Source organism: Plectropomus leopardus, chromosome 24 (genome assembly GCF_026936395.1).
Source record: "Plectropomus leopardus strain MGB_pleo_1.0 chromosome 24, ASM2693639v1, whole genome shotgun sequence".
Lineage (NCBI taxonomy): Eukaryota > Metazoa > Chordata > Actinopteri > Perciformes > Serranidae > Plectropomus > Plectropomus leopardus.
In genome coordinates this window covers 437,967-461,696 of record NC_142199.1, presented here as the reverse complement: position 1 = coordinate 461,696, position 23,730 = coordinate 437,967, and the positions used below count along the sequence as shown (strand labels likewise).

Genomic DNA, 23,730 nt, shown 5'->3' with positions numbered 1-23,730 from the left:
GAAACTGAGGAAAACAGCGACAGGCTCTGAAAAAACAAACCAAAACAAAAAAAACATGTTTGTGCTCATAAAAAAACAACAAAAGAAAACAAAGAAGAACAAACAGCGACAGGCCCCGAAAAATCCCTCACCGTCATCGTGCTTGAAGTCTAAAAAGCGTCACTGGTCCTAAAATCATCCTGTTTCTGTCTTTGTCAGCAGCGTCGCCGTCGTTGTCGTCGTCGTTTTCGTCGTTGCCGCGGTGGCGCTCCGTGATGTCACGGTGGCGGTGGATTATTTTTGGCGTCGGTCTCTCTCTGGTGTTTGTGGCTTCGACAGAACGAGGACTTTTTGCTTTTTTGACCTCGTCGACCTCGTCGATCTGGTTCGGCCGTCTGTTTTCGGACGATGAGGTCACTGCGGAGCCGTGGCGTTAAATAAAGCGCCGATCGCGTTTGTTTCGGTGCATTGACAGTCGTTTGTTGTCGGCGCTGCGTGCGGCTGCAGCCGCTCCTGGTGTCAGTTTGTTGGACTCGAGTCGTGTTTGTGTCGGAAACACGGAGCTGCTGTTAAAAGATTCGTCACGTCGGCGCCAAACTTTTCTTTCTTTCTTTCTTATTTTTTTCATTTTTTAAAATGTATTTATTTTTTTCATTATTTATGTATTTATTGTTTCATTTGTGTTTATTCATTATTTGTATCACAGGAACTGAATCTCTGTGTTTTAGGACTCGTGATCAGACCGAACAGGACCTCTGAGGAAATGTTGAAAATGTGAGTTTTAACCCTTAGAAGCCGACTGAAATATTACACACTGATATTGTCTTGTGTTTCTCTAGTTTTTTATTTTATTTTATTTTATTTGTTCATATTTCATTCATAGTCAGATTTACAGAGCTTTTTATTCTGAAAAACATTGTGATGATGTGTTATTTATGGTCATTTATGGACAATATTTATCTGATTTATGGAGTGATGAAAACAAATATAAATAAAAAATAACAAATATCCGTCTTTTAAAAAAACATTTGATTCAAATATAAATAAAAGAAACAAAAATGTTGAACCCGACGTAATCGGCTGTGAAAATAAATCCCTGCACATTCAGTCAGAGGATGCTCATTTGCATGTTGAAGCCTTAAATTAGGAGGTTGAGTCAAAGATCAGCGGAGACAGGACGCGGAGGACATGTCTCCGTCTCCTCTGGACTTCATGAATGAAGCTGATTTATTTGAACTCAATTCTGCCACCTGCTGGTTAAAAACAGTCGCTGCATCTCAGATAATATTATAATATAATAAATATTTGCCCTGCAGACTGCTTTAAATCACATTTTCACTGTTGTATTTTGCTCATTCGTGTTTTTGTCCTCATTTTGTCTCAGCTCCACCTTGTCCTGGGGGACTCCAGTGCATTCTGGGAAATGTAGTCCCTCCAGAGGATCCTGGCTCTGCAGGAGGATCATTCAAGGTTCGAGTTCCTCTAAAAGTCTTAAATGTGTGTTTTATATTTCACTTGTCCACCAGAGGACATCGTGTTCTCGTCCCTGTGAGGGTTTCTGGAGGACTAGATGTCTTTCAGGTCTCTGTAGGACTCGGATCTGCTTGTCGCCCATTTCCCGGGCAGGCTGTACTTTGATTCTTTGAGCGGGATGCTGACAGATGAGACGTACTGGACGGACCGGGACACGGCGGCTCTGAAGCTCGGCGTCCTGGCCGTGAAGAGGACGAATATCTGAAACCCCTGAAAACACAAAAAAAGATAAATTAGGGCCTGAACACCGACCGCAGCTCATTTTTGGGGGACTGACGGCTCCTCAGAAAAGACAAATGTCCTAGAATTTGAGAAAAGTTCCAAAATCCTAGAAATGTTCTAAAATCCATATTAAAAAAAATCCTCACAAACCTCATAAAATTCTGAAAACAGTAAAAGCTAAAATCCTTGAACGTGCTGAAATTTAAAAAATGTCTACAAATTCTACAAATGTCCCTGAATCTGAGAAAGTTTCAAAATCCTGGAATTGTTACAATTTTTCAGAAACGTCCTAAAATCCCAGAAACGTCCTAAAGTCCCAGATATGTCCAAAAACCCCAGAAACGTCCTAAAGTCCCAGATATGTCCTAAAATCCTAGAAATGTCCTAAAGTCACAGATTTGTCCTAAAACGTGGTCTCTGCACTTGAGACTTTACAAACAGATGGATGTTGACGTTGGTGGACGAGACTAACTGACCTGTGTGGTGGTGCAGAGACAGAAGAGGACGCTGAGGACCAGGTGGGCCTGTTCTGTGGTGACCAGCACCAGGTACCCCAGAGTCCAGGACAGACACAGTAAGACGGCCAGAGAGAAACTGGACAGGAACTTCTTCCACAGAGACAAAGGTTTGGTGCTGCAGCACAGAAGCAGGTGGGTGGATTTAATCTTTGATTATTGATTTGATTTCATCAGCAGAGACACGTGTCTCCACGGGGACACGTGTCTCCGCATGGACACGTGTTTCTACGGGGACTTGTGTCTCCGCAGGGACACGTGTTTCCACGGGGACACGTGTCTCCGCATGGACACGTGTCTCCGCATGGACACGTGTTTCTACGGGGACTTGTGTCTCCGCAGGGACACGTGTTTCCACGGGGACACGTGTCTCCGCAGGGACACGTGTTTCCACGGGGACTCGTGTCTCCGCAGGGACACGTGTTTCCACGGGGACAAATGTTTTTCAGAAACACTCAGTATTTCTCGAATGAAGTCGTACGTTTCGTGAATTCAGAAACGTCAGAAGTTTTGAAGAATATTGATAATAAAGAGAAATAATATTAATAATATTTATTATTAATATTAATAAGAATAATCGCATTATTCTGAGATTTCTAAAAAAAATTTGCTCTTAAACTTTATTGTCATGAGACTTTCGTTCTCTTAATGTTATGCCTATTATGTTGACTTTTTATTCTCCAAATATTACAACTTCAATTCCTTAAAATAGAAACGTTTTTCTTAAAATATCACACTTTTTTAGTATTGTTTAAGTATTAATATATAATATTGTGACTTTATAGTCCAGATATTTTTACCTCTCACCCAAAATACAACCTATTTACTGTAAACATTTTCAGCTTTTTAAATAAAATATAAAGTTAATATTTTTACTCTCAAATACAGCGTATTTTTCTGAAAAAAATATTAACTTTACACAGTTATTTAACTTTTTTCCTCAAAATATTGCTAAAAATATAATGATTTTTTTTCTTGTAATTTTACAACTTAAAAATTTGTTACGTTTCTTTTACACGTTTTTACACGTTTCTCAAAATGTTATATTTTTATGTTTATTTTGCGCCCAAATTTACTTTACCGACGACTATGACGTTTTTGTCAAATTATTATGACTTACTAACCAAAATATGACTTTTTTCTTCAGATTTCTAGAAACGTAGCAACTTTGTTAAAAAAAAACCCTAACCCAAAAAACAACTTAATTCCTAAAATATTACTGATTCATTTCCAAACATTCCAACTGTGGTGATGAAATTCGACTTTCTACTGACTGTGGAGCGATTTCTCTAAATATTTTGACTGTGTTTTTGATGTGAAGTCATTTTTCACACCTCAGAGTTATTCTCTGTATTTTTGAGCCTTTTTTTTTTTGGGTGTGGTTTTTTGACGGACGTTGTTACCTGGTAAGGGCGGGGTCAGTCCTGCAGGTGGTCAGCGAGACTAGGACCAGCAGGACCACGTTGTAGATCAGGATCATAGCGAGAGGAAGCAGGAAACCCCAAAACATCGGCTTCCCAAAATCAAAGTGTTTGTTCTTATCCAACGCGGCGAGCCAACAACTGCACGACGAAAACCAACAATAATAGTTATTTATTATTTAAAGACGCACAAACATTCAAATATTCACAAAAACAACAAAAGGACCCACAATTCCTCCTGTCGGTATCCCAGGGGATCGTCCCCGCTGTACGTCGCTCCCAGTGTGGTCGCCATGACGACGGCCGGGACTCCTGACAACAAACAGGAAGTTCTTTAATTCATTAACCAAACTCCCGGAGAGGCACGATTTCATCTTAACCCTTTAACACCCGAGCAAAGTGGCTGTTTTTCCTGTCAAAAACATGAGAAGAAGGCAATGAGCAAAAAAGGAAAAATCAACCAAAAATACAGAAGAAATTAGTTATAAGTACAAGAAAACTACCTGAAAAATAATTTAAAAATAAATAAAAAGCAAGGAAAAAAGTAACAGTGAAATAAAATAATATAAAAACGTGCAGGAAGAATACCTGAAATTTGTAAAAAAAAGAATTTGAAAAGTAAGAATAAAAAACACAAGGAAATGAATCTGGGAACGTAATTACAAATAATTTTGTAATATAATATGTATTCATAATAATTTTAAATATATTTTTTCCCTCCGAAAAAAAACTATGAAAGAATTACCTGAAAATTAAAAAAAAATAAAACTAACATTTTTTTAAAGAAATAAACACAAGGAAATAACCCAGGGAGAGAATTCAAAATGAACAAATAATTTAGTAACACAGTTATTATTCATAGTAATTATGAATACAGTTTGTTTTCCTGGTTATTTTGTTTTTGCAATGAGCAACAAAAGAAGAAGAACAAATTAGATTAAAACTGAGCAAGAAACAAGAAACTATGAAAAGTACAAAAGATTTACCTGAAATTTTTTTAAAAATGAAATAGAAAGTAAAATAAAAAACAAGGCAAACGAGACTTTAAAAATCGACTAAATTCTTCCAGATTGTGGATCGTTTTTCTCTAAGTTGCTCTTTGCTTTTTTTTCTCATGTTTTTGAGAGAAATCCGGATTTAAAGGTTTAAATAAAAGCGTCTGAAAGCAGCACGAGAAACGCGACGTCGCTCCAGAAAACAGGCGTTGATGTCGTACCCCATCCCACCGCCACGCTCAGCGGCGTCCAGAAGGACGGCAGGTTCTGCTGCAGCGTGCGGACCAACATCAGCAGCTGCGTGCCGTACAGGCAGGTCCACGTGAACGCCGCCAGCAGCAGGAAGTGCAGCAGAGCCGCCACCGCCGTGCACGAGCCTCGGTCCGGCTCCACGTGCCGGTCCGAGTCCAGCACGGCGTTGGTCTCACGGTCGACCTCGGCGGGAGCGGTGAGCTGTCGGCGGTTTGTGACCCCGGAGAGGAAGGTGATGATGAAGGCCAGCAGGCTGACGCAGATGCTCAGCAGAGCCAGCTTCGAGTTTTTGAAGCTCTGCCGCCCGCCGGACTTCCTCTGAAAACTAGAGAAGACGAGCGATCGGAGAAAAAAGACGTGATCATAATTTAAACATTTTAAATAACGAGGTATTAAAGCGGGAAAATTTTCAGAATAAAGATGTTACATTTTCAGAATAAAGTCGTGATATATTCAGAATAAAGTCCTGATATTTTCAGAATAAAGTCCTGATATTTTCAGAATAAAGTCCTGATATTTCGAGAATAAAGTCATGATATTTTCAGAATAAAGTCGTGATATATTCAGAATAAAGTCCTGATATTTTCAGAATAAAGTCCTGATATTTCGAGAATAAAGTCATGATATTTTCAGAATAAAGTCCTGATATTTTCAGAATAAAGTCCTGATATTTTGAGAATCATTAAGTCTTCCAGACTAAAGACCGAACGATGACAAACTAAACTGTATGTTATCAGATATTTATGCATCAACACAACAAAACATTGCGTTTCGTTGACGTCTGAAAAAATCCTTAAAGTCTCACGTGTCTTTAAGGTGATGAATTATCGTAACAACCAAACCCAGAATGGACAAAGACAGTCCAACGACAGAGACGACATCCAGAGCTTCAGCGTACTCGTAGTTCTCAGTGAAGGACTGAAACACAAACACAAGACAAATCTCAGGTTTTAACTTTGTCTCGTCTGGGCTCGGTCACATGAGGACGTGGACGTGTGGCCGTGTGGCCGTGTGGACGTGTGGACGTGTGGACGTGTGGCCGTGTGGACGTGTGGCCGTGTGGCGTTAATTCACCCAGAGAGCAGCGAAGTTGGTTGTGTGGTTACAGAAACACTGCAGGAGTCCGTCTGACGCGTTTCCTTTCCAGCAGCCGGCGCTGCTCCAGTCCTCCAGACTGTAGTCCCAGAAGACACAGGAGAAGTCAAACAGAGACGTCCCGTCCAACACCTGAGAGACATACATCATCTGTCACAGAGATGTCCAACAACTGAGACACGCTGTCCAACGAATTGTTACAACTTTCTTCTCAGAGTTTTACAACTTAACTCTTGAAAACGTTACGACCTCATTTCCAAAATTTTATGACGTCATTTTTTGGAATTTATAAAATATTAATATAAAATATTAAAATATTATAAATTTATTCTTAAAATGTTACAGTTTTTTCTTTTGAATGCAATGACTTTATTCTCGAAACTTAACAACTTTTAAAATTAAAATTTTATGACGTCATTTTCAAAATTGTACAACTTCATTCTGAAAATGTTACAACTTTATTCTCAAAATGTTTCAATTTCATTGTCGAAAAGTTACAACTTTGCTTTCAAATTTTTACGTCTTTACTCTCAAAAGGTTACAACTTTATCCTGGAAATGTTATTTTTTTCTCAAATGTTACGACTTTATTCCCAAAATTTTCCACCTTTATTCAAAAAAGTTACGTCTGTATTCCCTAAATGTTACTTAACTCTTGAAATTTTACAGTTTTATTCTGTTTTATTGTGAAAATGTTATGACTACTTCCACTTTTCTCTGAAAATGTTACAACTTTATGTTTGAAATATTACAACTTTTTTTTCCCGTTGAGACTTGAAGATTTTTTTTGGGTATCAATAATAAAAACGATGGTGTGATGGTCAGAGATAATAATCGTCGTCGGCGTCTCACCGTCGGTCTGAACAGCATCTCCAGCTGTTGCGGCGCCGCGCTGCGGCTCTGACCTCTGACGGAGGCCGACAGGACCCTGATGGTGGCCCGCCGCCGCCTGTAGCGCCTCGAGCTGAAGAAGCGGTCGTTCTGATAGAGGACGAAACCCAGCGAGACGTTTGACGGCGTCTCGTGAGCGCTGACGGCCTCCTCTGCAGAATATAAAGACATTCACAAAGTTATCGGCACAACGTTCGGAGAAAAAAAAGAAGACATTTTTCTCACCTGGCGGGAAACGGACGAACATCACGGCGTCGGCGATGAACCCGTTTTCCACCGCGACTGTCGACGTGTTGGTGTTCAGCCGAATTCTGTCGGCAACGAAACTGCCGGACGCTCCTGAACGCACCGAGAAACAGAGACGTCAGACATGATGTCGTCACCAAACGTGTGTGAATATGACACAAAACGCTGCACGATCTTTGAGGCCGAAACAAACTTTTAAGATGTTAGTTTCCAAAACGTTTGAGGGCAGACTCGAGATTTAACCTCCTGACAGCCGCACTTATATTAATTTTTCATTCTTCATTTAATTTGAGTTTATTTTGCTGGCATTTCATTTTATTATACTGGTATTTTATTTTATTTTGCCAGTGTTTTTCTCAAATTTTAACAGTATTTGATTTGATTCGATTTTTTAAAAAAATGTAATTAATTATTAATTTTGAGACTCAGAAGCAGGATGCAAAGCAGAATAGCAATAAAACCATAAAAAAGCTCCAGTGAACTCTGTTAGATTGAACTTTGGACAAATTAAACCATCTTTTATGACCTGGACCTCCTGCTGACCATGAGATTTATATACTTATGTAACATATTTAACTGTTAAATAAGTCATGGCAGCCTGGACAGCGTTCACACTGAAACTTTGAGTTCGTAATCATTTTGTGATATTTTAATCAGAGTTAAGTTTATTTTCTGTTACACTCAAATAAAATATATCAGTTAATAACTTTAAAAAAATTATGATCTTTTATTTAATTTCATTATTTATGATCTTTTTTTAACCACTAATCATGGGATGTCGGCGTGTCACCACACCCGAAATAATAATTCAGAAATTACAATATTTTCCATACGCAAATTTATACCACAGAAAGAAACAAATCGATAAATCCCATCCACTTAAACATACGCACCTTCATTAAAAACGTTTAAATTTAATTAAAAATGTCATCATTAATCCATGAAAACTACAGTTTATAGCCGACAGCATACAGAAGGGACACTCAACTGGCTCTAAATGGGAGACTCCTTTGCTGGGATTTTAGGACATTTTTAGGATTTCTAGGATTTTAAGAAGGTTCTAGGATTTTAGGACGTTTCTAGGATTTTATGTCTTTCAAGGATTTTAGAAGGCTTCTAGAGATTTAGGACATTTCTACAATTTTAGGATGTTTCCAGGATTTTAAGACGGTTCTAGTGTGTCTCAAGGATTTTAGGAAGTTTGTAGGATTTTATGAGGAAGGTTCTGGGATTTGAGGACATTTAGAGACTCCTGCGGCTCTGGAGAAATGCGAGTACCGTCACATTTTCAGAGTTTTGGCATCATCTTGGCACCAGAGTTTCTGTCGTCGTGTCGTCCTGAATGTGAAGCGAAGAGTAAAATGTGAGGTTGACCTGAGAGGGCGGTGAACTGGACCCCCTTAGTGTGCGCAGCAGGGACCCGTGCCGACTGGACCACCAGGTTTGGCTGAACCAGCTGAGACTGGGACGTGTTGAGATTGAGGCTGAGGTTCACGGCGAGCTCGTCCAGGGTCACCGTGAGCCTGGACATGAGACAAAGACATGAACACATCGAAAACATCGTCGGAGCCTCAGCGCGAGGTCAGGTTTACTTTACCCCAGAGTGGCGCTGTTTTCCTCGCCGTCGTCCGCCGTGCTGGTGTTGAGCAGCTGGCTGACTGTAGCGACCGCTGCCACCCTGACGCTCTGCGGCACAAACAGTCACACAGTGAGAGTCGCACTGAAAACTTTAAACTGTCTCTTCAGGGTGATGTTTTTAGGTGTCAGAATTGGTTTTGACGGTTGTGGTAACTTGGCGTTTGGCGTCTTTGGCGCTGTCGGTACCTCTGTGGCGTTGGCAGACAGCAGCAGTGTGTTGGCGATCTGAGCTGCTGCTGTCACATTTTCAGTCGTCAGCTCTTCAGGTTTGGAGGTCAGGATCTGAGTGCTGCTCGCCAGCGTCTCCAAATCAGCGGGGCCCGTCAGCTGAGAGAGGAAGGACATGACTCAGGAGTCTGTTTCACCTGACCTGGGCAGGTAGACAAGTGCGCACGTCAACAAAAACTACTGAAGGATCAGGTATCGAATTCAGGCGTCTGTGACTGTTTGTATGCCTCCACACCGGCAATGACCGTGTCCGTCCATCTAAGAAACTTTTTTGAAAATTTGGCACAAACGTCCACTTTGATTCAACAGAGAACTGACTCGATTTTGGTCATCAAAGGTCAGTTTGACCTCGTCTGATATCTTAAGAACACCTTTTGAGAATTGTTTTTAAAATTTGGCACAAACATCCACTTGTAATAGCTGTGGGCTGCAGGCATCATGTTTCTTTAGAGCCCGATATCTCAAAAACACCTTTAGGGAGTTTTCTCAAATTTGGCACAATCATCTCCTTTGAGTCAAGGATGAACTGATGAGAATTCGGCAGTCAAAGGTCACTGTGATCACACAAAACATGTTTTTGGCCATAACTAAAAAATACACACGTTAATTATGACAAAATTTCACACAAATGTCCGATATAATGATGACGTGATGGCGTTTTTTTATCCGAATGGTCAACGGTCAACTTCACTCTGACATCATCATGCTTTCTGTCCATTACTCAGCATTATTTCTCTGTAACAGAACATTTGCTGTATAAAAAAAACCCAAAACATCAGATCACTCACGTTTTGCTGTATGTCACTGAGCGTCTGGTCACACTTGAGGACCTGTGGTGGATACTCGAAACTCGGGGGGCCGTTCTTGGAGGAACATCTGGTCGCGGCGCGGGGTTTATCAGCTGTTTGGAGATGGTGGGAGTCAAAGTCTCACATACAGCAGATTATCGTGATGGACGGACCGAAACTTACCGCCACTCGTTCCTTTTGGACAGACTTCCTCAGAATAAGCGAACCAGCCGGCGGGTGTACGCTTGAACGTGAATTCATCTAGCTGTTTGGCTCGGCAGAAATTTTCTGAGGACGAGTTTAAAGAAAGAAAGGCGGTTTTGTTGAAGGTGTAGACTCAATGTCTTAGACAGGATGGGAGCATCAGAACCAAAAAATAATCTGAGGTCAAACAAAGTCTGAAGGGAACATTTGTAAAGCCGTGCTAGCTGGCCCTAGAACAGTGTTACTCAACTCATGACCTGTGGGCCAAACAGGGCCCCTGGTGGCCCCCAACCATTTTCTGATTGACAGTAAAAATAAAGTGATGGACTCTGTGAATAGTTTTTGTCCTTTTAGTCTCCATAAGGTGTCAGAGACATAAAACAGCATCAAAATAGAGCTTGTTGATCAAAAAAGAGCCAGAGGAGGATCCCCCACACCCCCGACAGAGGACACAGCTGAGACACTGATGTCCTCAAATCACAGAAATGTCCTACAACGCTAAAAATATCCTTGAATACTGGAAATGTTATAAAATCTGAAATTTGTCCTAAAATCCAAGACATTCACTAAAATACTTAAAACAAATACAAAAAAAACTTTGGAATGTCCTAAAATACTTGAAACTTCCTAAAATCTTAGAAATGTCCTAAATTCCTGGATACATATGATAATCCAAGAAATTTACTAAACTGCTAAACATGCCAGTAATTTCCAAAAGAAAAAAACCCAAAAAACGTATGTTTCTGCTGCGTGTGGCCCCTGGCCCCCGTCATTTTTCTCCAGTGTGTTAACTTGCTGCTGATTTGACCTGAAAGTGGATCCCAGGGCCCAAAAGGGAGCAGCAGGTTCTCAAAGACTCTGATACTTGGTGGACAGTTTGCTCTCGTGGTGGATCAGGCGGGGACCAATCAGAAACAGCTCTGATTAACTTAAACGATTAGAAAATACGTAAATATTGTTGTAGTTGTACTGCAGTTAAACCAGACTCACCCTCTGAGCAGGTGGCTCCGGTCCATTCATCAGGACACACACAGACTCCGCCCACCAACATCCCACCATTAAGACACAACACAGCCGTGGTGGGAGCAGTGGGAGGACTGGGGGTGGTACTAGGAGCAGAGGTAGTAGTAGGAGTACTAGAGGCACTACTAGTACTAGTAGTGATAGGAAGAGGAGTTGTAGTAGTAGAAAGAGTGGTGGTAGTAATAGAAGGAAGAGGAGTAGTAGTATTAGCAACAGGAGTAGTTGTATTCAGAAGAGGAGTAGTAGTAGTATTAGGAAGAGGAGTAGTACCAGTAGGAAGAGGTGTAGTAGTATTAGGAAGAGGTGTAGTATCAGTAGGAAGAGGAGTAGTAGTATTATCAAGAGAAGCAGTATTATTAGGAAGAGGAGTAGTATCAGTAGGAAGAGGAGTAGTAGTATTAGGAAGAGGTGTAGTATCAGTAGGAAGAGGAGTAGTAATATTAGGAAGAGGAGTAGTTGTATTCAGAAGAGGAGAAGTAGTAGTAGTAGGAAGAGTAGTAGTAGTATTAGGAAGAGGAGTAATATCAGTAGGAAGAGGAGTAGTATCAGTAGGAAGAGGAGTAGTAGTATTAGCAACAGGAGTAGTTGTATTCAGAAGAGGAGTAGTAGTAGTATTAGGAAGAGGAGTAGTACCAGTAGGAAGAGGTGTAGTAGTATTAGGAAGAGGTGTAGTATCAGTAGGAAGAGGAGTAGTAGTATTATCAAGAGAAGCAGTATCAGTAGGAAGAGGAGTAGTAGTATTAGGAAGAGGTGTAGTATCAGTAGGAAGAGGAGTAGTAATATTAGGAAGAGGAGTAGTTGTATTCAGAAGAGGAGAAGTAGTAGTAGTAGGAAGAGAAGTAGTGGTATTAGGAAGAGAGGTAGTATCAGTAGGAAGAGGAGTAGTAGTATTATCAAGAGAAGCAGTATTATTAGGAAGAGGAGTAGTATCAGTAGGAAGAGGAGTAGTAGTATTAGGAAGAGGAGTAATATCAGTAGGAAGAGGAGTAGTAATATTAGGAAGAGGAGTAGTTGTATTCAGAAGAGGAGAAGTAGTAGTAGTAGGAAGAGAAGTAGTAGTATTAGGAAGAGGAGTAGTATCAGTAGGAAAAGGAGTAGTAATATTAGGAAGAGGTGTAGTTGTATTAGGAAGAGGAGTAGTAGTATTCAGAAGAGGTGTAGTAGTAGTAGTAGTAGTAGGAAGAGAAGTAGTAGTATTAGGAAGAGGAGTAGAAGTATTTGGAAGAGGAGTAGTAGTATTAGCAAGAGGAGTAGTAGTAGTAGGAAGAGGAGTAGTAGTAGTAGTAGTAGTAGGAAGAGAAGTAATATCAGTAGGAAGAGGAGTAGTAGTATTAGTAGGAGTAGCTGTTGTAGTAAAAGCAGCAATAGTAGTAGCAAAGTCAGACGTAGTTGGAGGTGCAGCAGTAGGAGTATCAGTAGTAGTATCAGTAGTAGTATCAGTAGTAGTATCAGTAGTAGTATCAGTAGAATTGTAAGGGTAGTGAGTCGGGCCGGTCGGTTCAGAGTCGTCAACGGCACTAGTTAGATCAACGGTGCCAGTAATAGTAGTAGTAGTAGGAGTAGTAGTGTACTCAGTCTCGTTGGACTGATTAGTCAAAGTAGTTGTAGTAGTGGTGCTGTTGGTGGTTCTGTCTGTGGTTCTGTCGGTGGTGGTGTCGGTGGTCGTGTTGGTGGTTCTGTCGGTGGTTCTGTCGGTGGTCGTGTCGGTGGTCGTGTTGGTGGTCGTGTCGGTGGTTCTGTCGGTGGTCGTGTCGGTGGTTCTGTCGGTGGTCGTGTCGGTGGTCGTGTCGGTGGTTCTGTCGGTGGTCGTGTCGGTGGTTCTGTCGGTGGTCGTGTCGGTGGTTGTGTCGGTGGTCGTGTCGGTGGTTCTGTTGGTGGTCGTGTCGGTGGTTCTGTCGGTGGTTCTGTCGGTGGTTCTGTCTGTGGTTCTGTCGGTGGTCGTGTTGGTGGTCGTGTCGGTGGTTCTGTCGGTGGTCGTGTCGGTGGTTCTGTCGGTGGTTCTGTCGGTGGTCGTGTCGGTGGTTCTGTCGGTGGTCGTGTCGGTGGTTCTGTCGGTGGTCGTGTTGGTGGTCGTGTCGGTGGTTCTGTCGGTGGTCGTGTCGGTGTTTCTGTCGGTGGTTCTGTCGGTGGTCGTGTTGGTGGTCGTGGCGGTGGTTCTGTCGGTGGTGGTGTCGGTGGTTGTGTTGGTGGTTGTGTCGGTGGTCGTGTTGGTGGTCGTGTTGGTGGTGGTGTCGGTGGTCGTGTTGGTGGTGGTGTCGGTGGTCGTGTCGGTGGTGGTGTCGGTGGTCGTGTTGGTGGTCGTGTTGGTGGTGGTGTCGGTGGTCGTGTTGGTGGTCGTGTTGGTGGTGGTGTCTGTGGTCGTGTCGGTGGTGGTGTCGGTGGTGGTGTCGGTGGTTCTGTCAGTGGTTCTGTCGGTGGTCCTGGGCAGGGTTGTGGTGGACTGAGCTCCGGTTGTGCAGGCTAAATGAACAGCTGAGAGCAGATGCATTGTTAGAATGATAATTAGTTAGCTTGTTTGTTTGTCCTAAAGGAGCCGTAATTAAATCGGCTCGTTAGCAGATAATTTCAACCTGACGCCGTCCAGCAGCGAGTCACACGGCCACTTTTGGTGTCAACATCTCACGCCGAAATCACTGACCCAACACAGCCGCAATACAGGCTGAATTAACCCTTCGACCTCCATCGACATCACTTTTTTTGTGCTGCATTCAGACGCTTTCACAAGTATGTAAACCTTTGAACTCTGAGCAAACTGGTGTGATTCCCAAACTTTCAAAAACATGAAAACAGGCAACGAGCAACTTGGCAGGAAAATGCTCCACAAACTGCAAGAAATTATTAGATTTGGAAAATGACTTAGAGAGAAATGTCTAGAAAAAAAGGAAGGGAAAAAACTATACGTATTTCAAATGATGCTCATTTTTAAAGCACTTTTTCCAGGTTTCTTCTTTTTGTTTTTTTTAATACAAATTTCAGGTAATTTTCTTGTACTTTTTTACTAATTTCTCGCTCATTTTGGGGCCTTTGTTGCTCATTGCCTTCTTCTGTGTTTTTACAGAAATGAATCTGCTCAGAGTTTAAAGGGTTAAAGGAGGACGAGCAGTGAAGACACTGTCCACTGTCTCCTGGTTGCTTTTTCGGGGGAAAGTTTCGTCACATGAGGTCAAACTCCAGCAGACGGTGAAGATTAATAATTGCTGTTGGTTTTTTTGCATTAATTTTGTGCTGACGGCTCATTTTCATCGGTGCGTTTAAAGTTCTCATCATTTTTTGCAGCACTTTTATCGAGTCTTTCTTTTGCTTTTCACTGTTTTTTATTCATTTTGGGGAATTTTTTGTGTACTTTAGACTAATTTATTGCCAATTTATGGCTCGTTTCTTCCCATGTTTTTGAAAGAAAAGGAGCCAGTTTGGAGCTTTTTAAGGAGGCAGAAGTGCTGATGAATGATTAAACCTGCCGTATTTTCACATTAAATATTCAGCAATAAACAAAGTGAAGACAGTAAAGTCAAAGCGCTGCTCCGAGTCAAAAGCCAACATTTTTTCTCACCCAGAGTGAAGAGCAGCAGAGAGTTCATGTCGCCGCCGAGCCGAGACGCTGCGTTCAAGATTATCCAACGTGTTGTGAGTGTTTGAGAGAGCCTCATCACTTTTATCTGCATCATAAACGTCGAAATATAAAATCATAAAAGCGGCTCAAAGTTCTGCAGCTGCTCTGAAACTAACTGCAAAGTTCTGCAGCTGCTGCGTCCTCCGTTCATCTCCCGAATCTGAATCCAGAAATCCGACTTCTGCCTTCATGCTGCATCGAGAAAGTTTGACCGATTCGAAGAAAATTCCTCCAAATTATCAAGCTGAAGCTTCTATTAACAGAGTTCATTTAGTCCGGAAAACCTGGCAAAGTCATGGGACTAGTGAAAGCACTTTACAGGCCTCAAAAAGTTTTGGAAAACTTAAAAAACCCACCCTGAAATTTATGGAAAATTCATGGAAATATGTATAATAACACCTGATGTGTTCAAGAACCGTCATAAATGTGAAAATGCAACGGTCATTTCTGTTTTGACGGTTTCTGGCTGAGATGAAAGATGCTGTTTTGGTGAAAAATTTTAAAAGAAAAATTGACAAAACATTTTTTCAGAATTACAACAATATAATTTAATAAAAAATAATTTAATTAAAAATATTTCAAAAATATTTTCTTTGAAATTTAAAAAAAATCCCCCTTTTTTTCTTTTTCAAAAAAAGACATTGTTTAAAAAAACTTTCCAAAATAATTCTAAAGAAAAAAAAAACCTACCAAAATGTTTTCTGGAAAAATAGCAAAAGATATTCTTAAAAACTGCCCAAATTTCCTAACGTAAATTGTTTTTTGCCAAAATACTAGCTTAAAATATGACGTGTCATGCCCCACCCCCTCTTTGCAGCACCCTCATAAATAACTAACAGTCCCTAAGTTTTATCACAGTGTTCACGCCTGATTCGCTCTGAATTCATTTTATTTTGAAAATATTTTTAGACAGCTGTCTGCTTAATGACAAAGAGCCAATCAGGAGCCTCGACGGTCGTTTCAGAGTACTTAGTTTTAAAGTTTGACTGAAACTTTAGTGAAAAAGAAGTTTTGGTGATAAACTGTGAACTTTTAATAAAGTCAGTAAAACAGATGAAGGGCGTCTGCTGGTGGACATGAAGGGGTTAAACAATCTGCAGTCTGGGGTCCCGAGTCCACAGGGAGGCGGACATCCTGTTTGTCCTCTCAGCCAATCAGCTGTCAGAGATCGTCCGTCACTCATTAACCGCTCGAAGTCTGTTTGACTCCGTGTGATGAAACCGTCCCAAATATTTAACCCGAAAAACAAAAAACAGCCAAGAGACCGAGAACTGTCCCCTCTGAAAACTGTCCCCTCTGAAAACTGTCCCCTCTGAAAACTGTCCCCACCAAAAACTGTCCCCGCCCAAAACTGTCCCCTCTGAGAACTGTCCCCGCCTTAAACTGTCCCCACCAAAAACTGTTCCCGCCCAAAACTGTCCCCTCTGAAAACTGTCCCCACCAAAAACTGTTCCCGCCCAAAACTGTCCCCACCAAAATTGTCCCCGCCCAAAACTGTCCCCTCTGAAAACTGTCCCCACCAAAAACTGTCCCCGCCCAAAACTGTCCCCGCCCAAAACTGTCCCCACCAAAAACTGTCCCCGCCCAAAACTGTCCCCTCTGAAAACTGTCCCCGCCCAAAACTGTCCCCTCTGAGAACTGTCCCCGCCTAAAACTGTCCCCTCTGAAAACTGTCCCCACCAAAAACTGTCCCCGCCCAAAACTGTCCCCTCTGAAAACTGTCCCCACCAAAAACTGTTCCCGCCCAAAACTGTCCCCTCTGAAAACTGTCCCCACCAACAATTGTCCCCGCCGAAAACTGTCCCCTCTGAAAACTGTCCCCACCAAAAACTGTCCCCGCCCAAAACTGTCCCCTCTGAGAACTGTCCCCTCTGAAAACTGTCCCCACCAAAACTGTCCCAGCCCAAAACTGTCCCCTCTGAGAACTGTCCCCACCAAAAACTGTCCCCCCCTAAAACTGTCCCCACCAAAAACTGTTCCCACCCAAAACTGTCCCCTCTGAAAACTGTCCCCACCAAAAACTGTCCCCGCCCAAAACTGTCCCCTCTGAAAACTGTCCCCACCAACAATTGTCCCCGCCCAAAACTGTCCCCTCTGAAAACTGTCCCCACCAAAAACTGTCCCCACCCAAAACTGTCCCCGCCCAAAACTGTCCCCGCCCAAAACTGTCCCCTCTGAGAACTGTCCCCGCCTAAAACTGTCCCCACCAAAAACTGTCCCCTCTGAAAACTGTCCCCACCAAAAACTGTCCCCTCTGAGAACTGTCCCCGCCTTAAACTGTCCCCACCAAAAACTGTCCCCGCCCAAAACTGTCCCCTCTGAAAACTGTCCCCGCCCAAAACTGTCCCCACCCAAAACTGTCCCCTCTGAAAACTGTCCCCGCCCAAAACTGTCCCCTCTGAGAACTGTCCCCGCCAAAAACTGTCCCCACCAAAAACTGTCCCCGCCCAAAACTGTCCCCTCTGAGAACTGTCCCCGCCCAAAACTGTCCCCTCTGAGAACTGTCCCCTCTGAAAACTGTCCCCTCTGAGAACTGTCCCCTCTGAAAACTGTCCCCACTGGTCTTCCCTTTCAACTCTGAAGACATCAGAAGAAGAAATGACCCCAAAAATGAGCAGATGAATAAAATAACAAATAAAAATAAAACCTTTTTTATTTCCGTTGATTTTACTTCTGTGACGGCGTATTTGAAACGTTGAATAAACGTTTGTCTTTGGTTCTCAGAAGATGAAATGCAGCTTTTGATTTGAGCTTTTTGAGTTTTTGCTTCAGATGAACCTGAGAGCAGTTTATCTGTCAGACTGTGACCTTTGACCTCTGACCTCCATCACAGCTGTTAATCATCAGCAGGGACAGTGGGGGGGTCTGTGTGTGTGTGTGTGTGTACAGAGAGTCTCGGCGGTCAGATTTTGGACTCGGTGTGTGTGTGTGTGTGTGTGTGTGTTCAGTCGTCATGGCTCAGCTGGTCGAGTGCGTCCCAAACTTCTCGGAGGGTCGAAACAAAGAGGTCAGACGTTTCTGTGTTTTAAATCGTTATTTTTATTATTTTTAGGCTTCGTTCACGTTGTGGAGGACTTTTGACTGATTGTGCAGGTTTGTTTTGGGCTGAGTGAGCGCAGACGCAGACGCAGACGCAGACGGAGTTAACTCCACAGGCAGAGCGCTGCGCTCAGTCGCAGAGACACAAATTAAAAAATATCACAGATTTATCTGGTAAAGTCACAACTTTAAAAACGGAGAATAGCAGATTTTTGTGTGTTTTTATGAAGCTAATGTGAAATCTGAGGTTTTTCTGTCTGGTTTTTGTAAATAAAACCCTTCAGTCTCGGAGAACGTCAGAGGTGTTCACATCATTAATTTCTGAAATCTGACAGAATTTTTCTCAAAAATTGAATTCGATGTCGGAGAACATCTTTCTCTTAAATTTACAACTCAAACTAGATTTTTTTCTACGAAATTTACGACTTTTATCTCTTCTTTTGCAAATGAACAACTGGAATCTGAGACAAAATCTTTCCTTTTCTTGTAAATTTATGACGTTAATGTCAAAGATTAGAGACTTTCATCTCAGAGGTTTTCAATTTTCCCCTAAATTTACAAATTTAACCTGAGCGAATATCGGAGAATTTCTGGTGAATTCATCTAACCTGAGCGAGTCTCGGCGTCTGTTTCTCTGTAAACACGTGTGTCAGGTGGTGACTTTTTTGTGTGTCAGGTGATCGATGCCATCGCGGCGGCGATCTCAGGGACGGCGGGCTGCAGCCTGCTGGACGTGGACCCCGGGGCCTCCACCAACCGCACCGTGTACACCTTCGTGGGCTCGCCGGCGGCGGTGGTGGACGGGGCGCTGAACGCCGCACGAGTCGCCTTCAGCCTCATCGACATGAGCAAACACTCAGGTGAGCGCCGCTGACATCATCATTACATCATCACTGCAACAGGAAACAGCTGACCTGCGCTTCCTGTCCAGGTGAGCACCCTCGCACCGGAGCGCTGGACGTCTGTCCCTTCATCCCCGTCCAGAACGTCTCCATGGACGACTGCGTCCACTGCGCCAACGTCTTTGGACAGAGACTGGCCGAGACACTGCAGGTCCCCGGTGAGACGCCACCATGACGAATAAGTCAATCAGTAATCAGTAATCAATAATGAGACGGCTGTTTTCAAATTAAAACTTTAATGTGAAGTTTGTGTTTAAGCTTTAGACACAACAGTTTTCAAAGTAAAAGTTTAAGTAAGACCTTTAATTTGAAGGTTGCGTTGTCCTTGCAGTGTATCTTTATGGAGAAGCAGCGAGAAAAGACTCGAGGAGAAGTCTTCCGTCTGTCCGAGCCGGAGAGTACGAAGCTTTACCTGACAAGGTGAGACACAAATGGACTCTTTTATTCTGAAGTTTACACACTGTCTCTTCCTCTTCCATGTATTCAGTATTTAAGGCATTGTGGGAAATGTAGGAGACCAGAAGCTGCTGCTGAAGTAAAGCAAAATGATAGAAACCAAAAAAACACAAAATCAGAACAAACCGATCGTCAACAGGATTTCCTGTATGTTAGTTTCAAAATTAAAAGTCCTACAAAGCATTTAAATGAGGACTTATGTCGGGTCCCTGAGAGGGTGCTGGGTGGCCCCCAGAAATGTCCCAAAATCCTTGGAACATCCTACAATTCCTAGAAACGTCTTAAAATCCCAGAAATGTCCAAAAATTATAGTAATGTCCTAAAATCCTAGAAAAGTTCTGAAGTCCTAGAAACGTCCTTAAATCCTAGAAATGTCCTCAGATCATGGAAATGTCCTCAGATCCTAGAAACATGTATAGGGCCCCTGTGACTGGCCCCTAAACAAAAAAGGATCAGTGTCTCTAGTCTGAAGCATTTCCTGTCTGTTTTCAGGACAAAATGTCTTCTGTTTTCTGTCCTTCAGTTGAAGCGTCCTGATTGGTCCCCTGACTTCGGTCCTGCCCAGTTCGTCCCGCCCTGGGGCGCCACGGTAACCGGCGCTCGCAAGTTCCTCATCGCCTACAACGTGAACCTGATCAGCACCAAGGAGCAGGCTCACCGCATCGCTCTGGACATCAGGGAGCAGGGCCGAGGGAAGGACCAGGTGCATGCTGGGACTTTGAGTCCTCAACTCGTGTCTTCAGATCTCTGATGATGATAGCCGTGTCTGTCGGGACAGACAGTTCTAATGAGCGTGATATCACAAGAATCCTTTCAGGGAATTTCTTCAAATTTGACACAAACGTTTAAGTAAACTAAAGGGTGAGCTGACTAGAATTTGATGATCATAGGTCAAAGGTCAAGGTCATGGTGACCTTGCATCTGTGCCATTCTTGTGAACACAGTATTTAAAAAAAACCTTGAGGGAATTTCTTTAGATTTGGCACAAACGTCCACTTGGACTTATCGATGACCTGATTAAAATTTGGCCTTTAAAGGTCAAAGGTCACTTTGACCTTGCATCCCTCTCATTCTCGTGAACGCATTATCTGAAGATGGTCTTCAGGGAATTTCTTCAAATTTGGCTTAAACGTCCACTTGGACTCAAGAATGAACTTATCAGATTTTGTTGTTCAAAGGTCACTATGTCTTATTCTTGTGAGCCTGATATCTCAAGAACACTTTTCATGACCTGTAGTGACCTCTACATGACCTGTAGTGACCTTAATCTTTACATGACCTGTAGTGACCTTAATCTTTACATGACCTGTAGTGACCCCTACATGACCTGTAGTGACCTCTACATGACCTGTAGTGACCTTAAACTTTACATGACCTGTAGTGACCTCTACATGACCTGTAGTGACCCCTACATGACCTGTAGTGACCCCTACATGACCTGTAGTGACCTCTACATGACCTGTAGTGACCTTAATCTTTACATGACCTGTAGTGACCCCTACATGACCTGTAGTGACCTTAATCTTTACATGACCTTTAGTAACCTTTACATGACATGTTGCAACCTCTACCTGACCTTTAGTAACCTTTGACCTCTGTGACCTCTGGTCTGTGTGTCCAGCCTGGGCAGCTGCAGAGGGTGCAGGGGATGGGCTGGTACCTGGAGGAGGCCAACTTGGCTCAGGTGTCCACCAACATCCTGGACTACGAGGTGACCCCCCTCCACACCGTGCACCAGGAGGTCTGCAGGGTCGCTGAGGTCAGAGGTCACCTTAAACTCAGCATTCAGACACACGGTCACTGTATATTGAGAACTGATTATTGATTATGGATTGTGGATTGTGGATTGTGGATTGTGGATTGTGGATTGTGGATTGTGGATTATGGATTGTGGATTGTGGATTGTGGATTATGGATTGTGGTTGGTGCTCAGGAGCTGAAGCTGCCAGTGGTGGGCTCTCAGATTGTGGGTCTGATCCCCCTGAAGGCCGTACTGGACTCTGCAGACTTTTTCATCCAACAAGACCGACTCTTCATCGTTGAAGAGGAGCACAAAGTCCGGCTGGTCAGTGAGCACTTTGAGATTTTTATTTTATTTTATGTTAGTTTATTTTTATTTATTTATTTTTATATGTTTTTGATAGATTTTTTTGTATTTTTTCTGTTATATATTATTAATTATTACATAATATTTATTATACAACATAATACAAAGGGAAATAGTAGAATATTTTGATTTAAATAATATATATTTTAAATTTTATATTATATTATTTTATATAACAAATAATTTTAAGTATTACATTACATTATATTCTTTAATTCATTTTTTTGTGGTCAGGTGATCAGCAAACTCGGCCTCGACTCTCTCGGTCCGTTCAACCCAAAGGAGAGAATCATAGAGTGAGTATTTATACACAACATGAGTATTTAGACACAGCATGAATATTTATACACAACATCATTATTTATACACAACACAGGTAGGGGGCAGGTACACGGTGATGTCACAGCTTCTCACCTGTGCAGGTGCACGGTGATGTCACAGTTTCTCACCTGTGCAGGTACACGGTGATGTCACAGCTTCTCACCTGTGCAGGTGCACGGTGATGTCACAGTTTCTCACCTGTGCAGGTACATGGTGATGTCACAGCTTCTCACCTGTGCAGGTACACGGTGATGTCACAGTTTCTCACCTGTGCAGGTACATGGTGATGTCAGAGGACAGTGGGCTGGTGTCTTTGTCTCTGCAGCAGTTTGTTCGGAGTGTCGGCGCTCGGACGGCGGCTCCCGGTGGAGGATCAGTGTCTGCCGCCATTGCCGCTCTGGTACGAATACACACACACTCACACTCTCACACACTCACACACATACACGCACACACACACACACCTTCTGACACACCTGTGTGGCGGTGGCGTGTGTCTGCTGCAGGGTGCCGCGCTGGGCGCCATGGTGGGTCAGATGACGTATGGGAAGCGTCAGTTTGAGCGTCTGGACGGCGTGATGCGGCGGCTGATTCCTCCGTTTCATCGGGCCATGGACGAGCTGCTGCTGATGGTGGACGCCGACTCGAACGCCTTCAACAGCTACATGGTGACGTCACACTCTTCTTCGCCCGCCGCCGCCGTGAAAGGTTACACACTGACACGATGTCTCTTTCTGTTGCAGGCGGCGCTGAAACTGCCAAAGGACACGGCGGAGGAAATGAAACGGTGAGATTTAAAGTCTGCGTTTATCATCAGCACGGAGTTTAACGTCAACAATAATCAATAATAATCAATAATCAGGAGGGAGGCCGCCATGCAGGAGGGGCTGCAGCGAGCCGTCAGCGTGCCCCTCGCTCTGGCTGACAGGATCAGCGTCCTCTGGTTGCCGCTCAAAGAAATGGTCGTCCACGGAAACATCGCATGCAAGTCGGACGCTCAGGTGAAAAAAGCACCCGATTGCAGATCAATCAGTTATTTCAAAGTAAGACACAATGTGGTGATTATGTCTTCAAGAAAATAAGAGTTCATAGAGCAGCAGAGAAACTTCAAAATAAAACTTTAAATAGGAGCTTTAATTTGAAGTTTGCGCTCTCAGGTGGCAGTTAACAGCAGATTTCAAAATAAAATGTATTATGAAGCCTTTAATTTGAAATTTGTGCTCTCAGGTGGCGGCTAAGGCTTTGGAGACGGCGGTTTTCGGAGCGTACTACAACGTGATGATAAACCTCAGAGACGTGACAGACGCGTCCTTCAGGACGGCGGTAAGCGTGTCCTCGTCTTTTGTACGTGATGTCTGTTTAAATAAAGTTCTCTGGTTAATCGATGAATGTTTTCTGCCGCAGACTGAGAAGAGAGCAGCGGCGCTGCTGCAGGAGGCGAAGGAGAGCGCCGCCGCCATCCTGCTCGCCGCTGACGAGAGGAAGTGAATCAGTCAGAGTATAAACAATGATTTTAATGTCGATCGAACTGAAGATGTCCTGAATCAGCTCGACCGCTTTAAACCTCCAACACGGCGTTTGAGTTTCAGCACAAATGTTTGTCAGTTTTACACTTTTACGTTCACACGTCAATAAAAGTTCGCGATAAACTTAAAATTAACATTAACACAACATTGTACCAAACCTTCAGTTTTTGATTTTGTAAAATTGGCCTAAAATGTCAAATGTTAAAAGTCTTTAATAGTCTGGAACTTTAACTTGTAGAAATTCATCATTAAAGCAGACGATTGAATTAATTTTAAAATGAGAAAGTTGAACTTTTGTGTATAAAATACGGTCAAATGTTACGCTGATGATACTCTGCTTTATATTTGGCTTCAGCCTGACCGTGACCAGCGGCGTCATCAGGCAATGACAATGTTTTATAAATATCTGCAGATCTAAATATGTATGTATGTACATTTTAAAACACCAAAAAAAGAAAAATATAAATATATTAATAAATATAAATATAAATATATTGAAGAAAAAAGATTGCTGTTTTTTTTTAAGAATAAAAACAAATCACCAAAATGTTTTAAAGAAAAACAATCAACAAAAAATTGATTGGAAAAGAAATTGGCTAAAAATATTTAAAAATCACCTCAATTTTAAAAAGAAAATATAGAACAGAATAAAATATCAGATTAAATCAAAATTCTGTTGAAACTGAAATTAAACTTTTCCTACACTTATTTTGAAAGTTTTTTTTTTAAACTTGAACTTT

At 42.5% G+C, this 23,730-nt stretch overlaps 2 protein-coding genes across 2 annotated transcripts; one reads left to right on the top strand and one right to left on the bottom strand.

The window, feature by feature from the left end:
* Positions 1 to 799: 799 nt before the first annotated feature.
* On the bottom strand, positions 800 to 14,709 carry LOC121938224 (uncharacterized). Its single transcript, XM_088074805.1, has 16 exons — positions 14,580 to 14,709; positions 10,997 to 13,501; positions 9,986 to 10,090; positions 9,803 to 9,915; positions 8,973 to 9,113; positions 8,746 to 8,834; positions 8,523 to 8,671; positions 7,128 to 7,241; positions 6,864 to 7,054; positions 5,992 to 6,144; positions 5,723 to 5,835; positions 4,887 to 5,242; positions 3,901 to 3,982; positions 3,653 to 3,811; positions 2,211 to 2,367; positions 800 to 1,722 (listed from the first exon to the last, which is right to left on the bottom strand). Exons 1-16 carry the CDS (start codon positions 14,605 to 14,607, stop codon positions 1,546 to 1,548), a joined length of 4,632 nt encoding a protein of 1,543 aa, XP_087930931.1. The 5' UTR covers positions 14,608 to 14,709; the 3' UTR covers positions 800 to 1,545.
* Positions 14,710 to 17,500: 2,791 nt separating this feature from the next.
* Positions 17,501 to 23,268, top strand: ftcd (formimidoyltransferase cyclodeaminase). The gene is made up of 14 exons (XM_088074799.1): positions 17,501 to 17,646; positions 18,355 to 18,538; positions 18,610 to 18,738; positions 18,912 to 19,000; positions 19,560 to 19,739; positions 20,658 to 20,795; positions 20,970 to 21,101; positions 21,378 to 21,439; positions 21,741 to 21,864; positions 21,971 to 22,132; positions 22,208 to 22,251; positions 22,327 to 22,465; positions 22,692 to 22,787; positions 22,869 to 23,268. Exons 1-14 carry the CDS (start codon positions 17,593 to 17,595, stop codon positions 22,950 to 22,952), a joined length of 1,617 nt encoding a protein of 538 aa, XP_087930925.1. The 5' UTR covers positions 17,501 to 17,592; the 3' UTR covers positions 22,953 to 23,268.
* The last annotated feature ends 462 nt before the right edge of the window (positions 23,269 to 23,730 follow it).

What these genes read in the sequence shown, in the direction of transcription:
- LOC121938224 (XM_088074805.1), bottom strand. Translation starts at nt 14,607, where the DNA reads ATGAACTCTCTGCTGCTCTTCACTCTGG. An exon ending in TCTGCTGCTCTTCACTCTGG is followed by an intron (nt 13,502 to 14,579) that starts GTGAGAAAAAAT and finishes ATCTGCTCTCAG; the next exon opens with CTGTTCATTTAGCCTGCACA. An exon ending in AGATGCTGTTCAGACCGACG is followed by an intron (nt 6,145 to 6,863) that starts GTGAGACGCCGA and finishes TATGTCTCTCAG; the next exon opens with GTGTTGGACGGGACGTCTCT.
- ftcd (XM_088074799.1), top strand. Translation starts at nt 17,593, where the DNA reads ATGGCTCAGCTGGTCGAGTGCGTCCCAAACTTCTCGGAGGGTCGAAAC. An exon ending in AGGTCTGCAGGGTCGCTGAG is followed by an intron (nt 20,796 to 20,969) that starts GTCAGAGGTCAC and finishes GTTGGTGCTCAG; the next exon opens with GAGCTGAAGCTGCCAGTGGT. An exon ending in CTGCCGCCATTGCCGCTCTG is followed by an intron (nt 21,865 to 21,970) that starts GTACGAATACAC and finishes TGTCTGCTGCAG; the next exon opens with GGTGCCGCGCTGGGCGCCAT.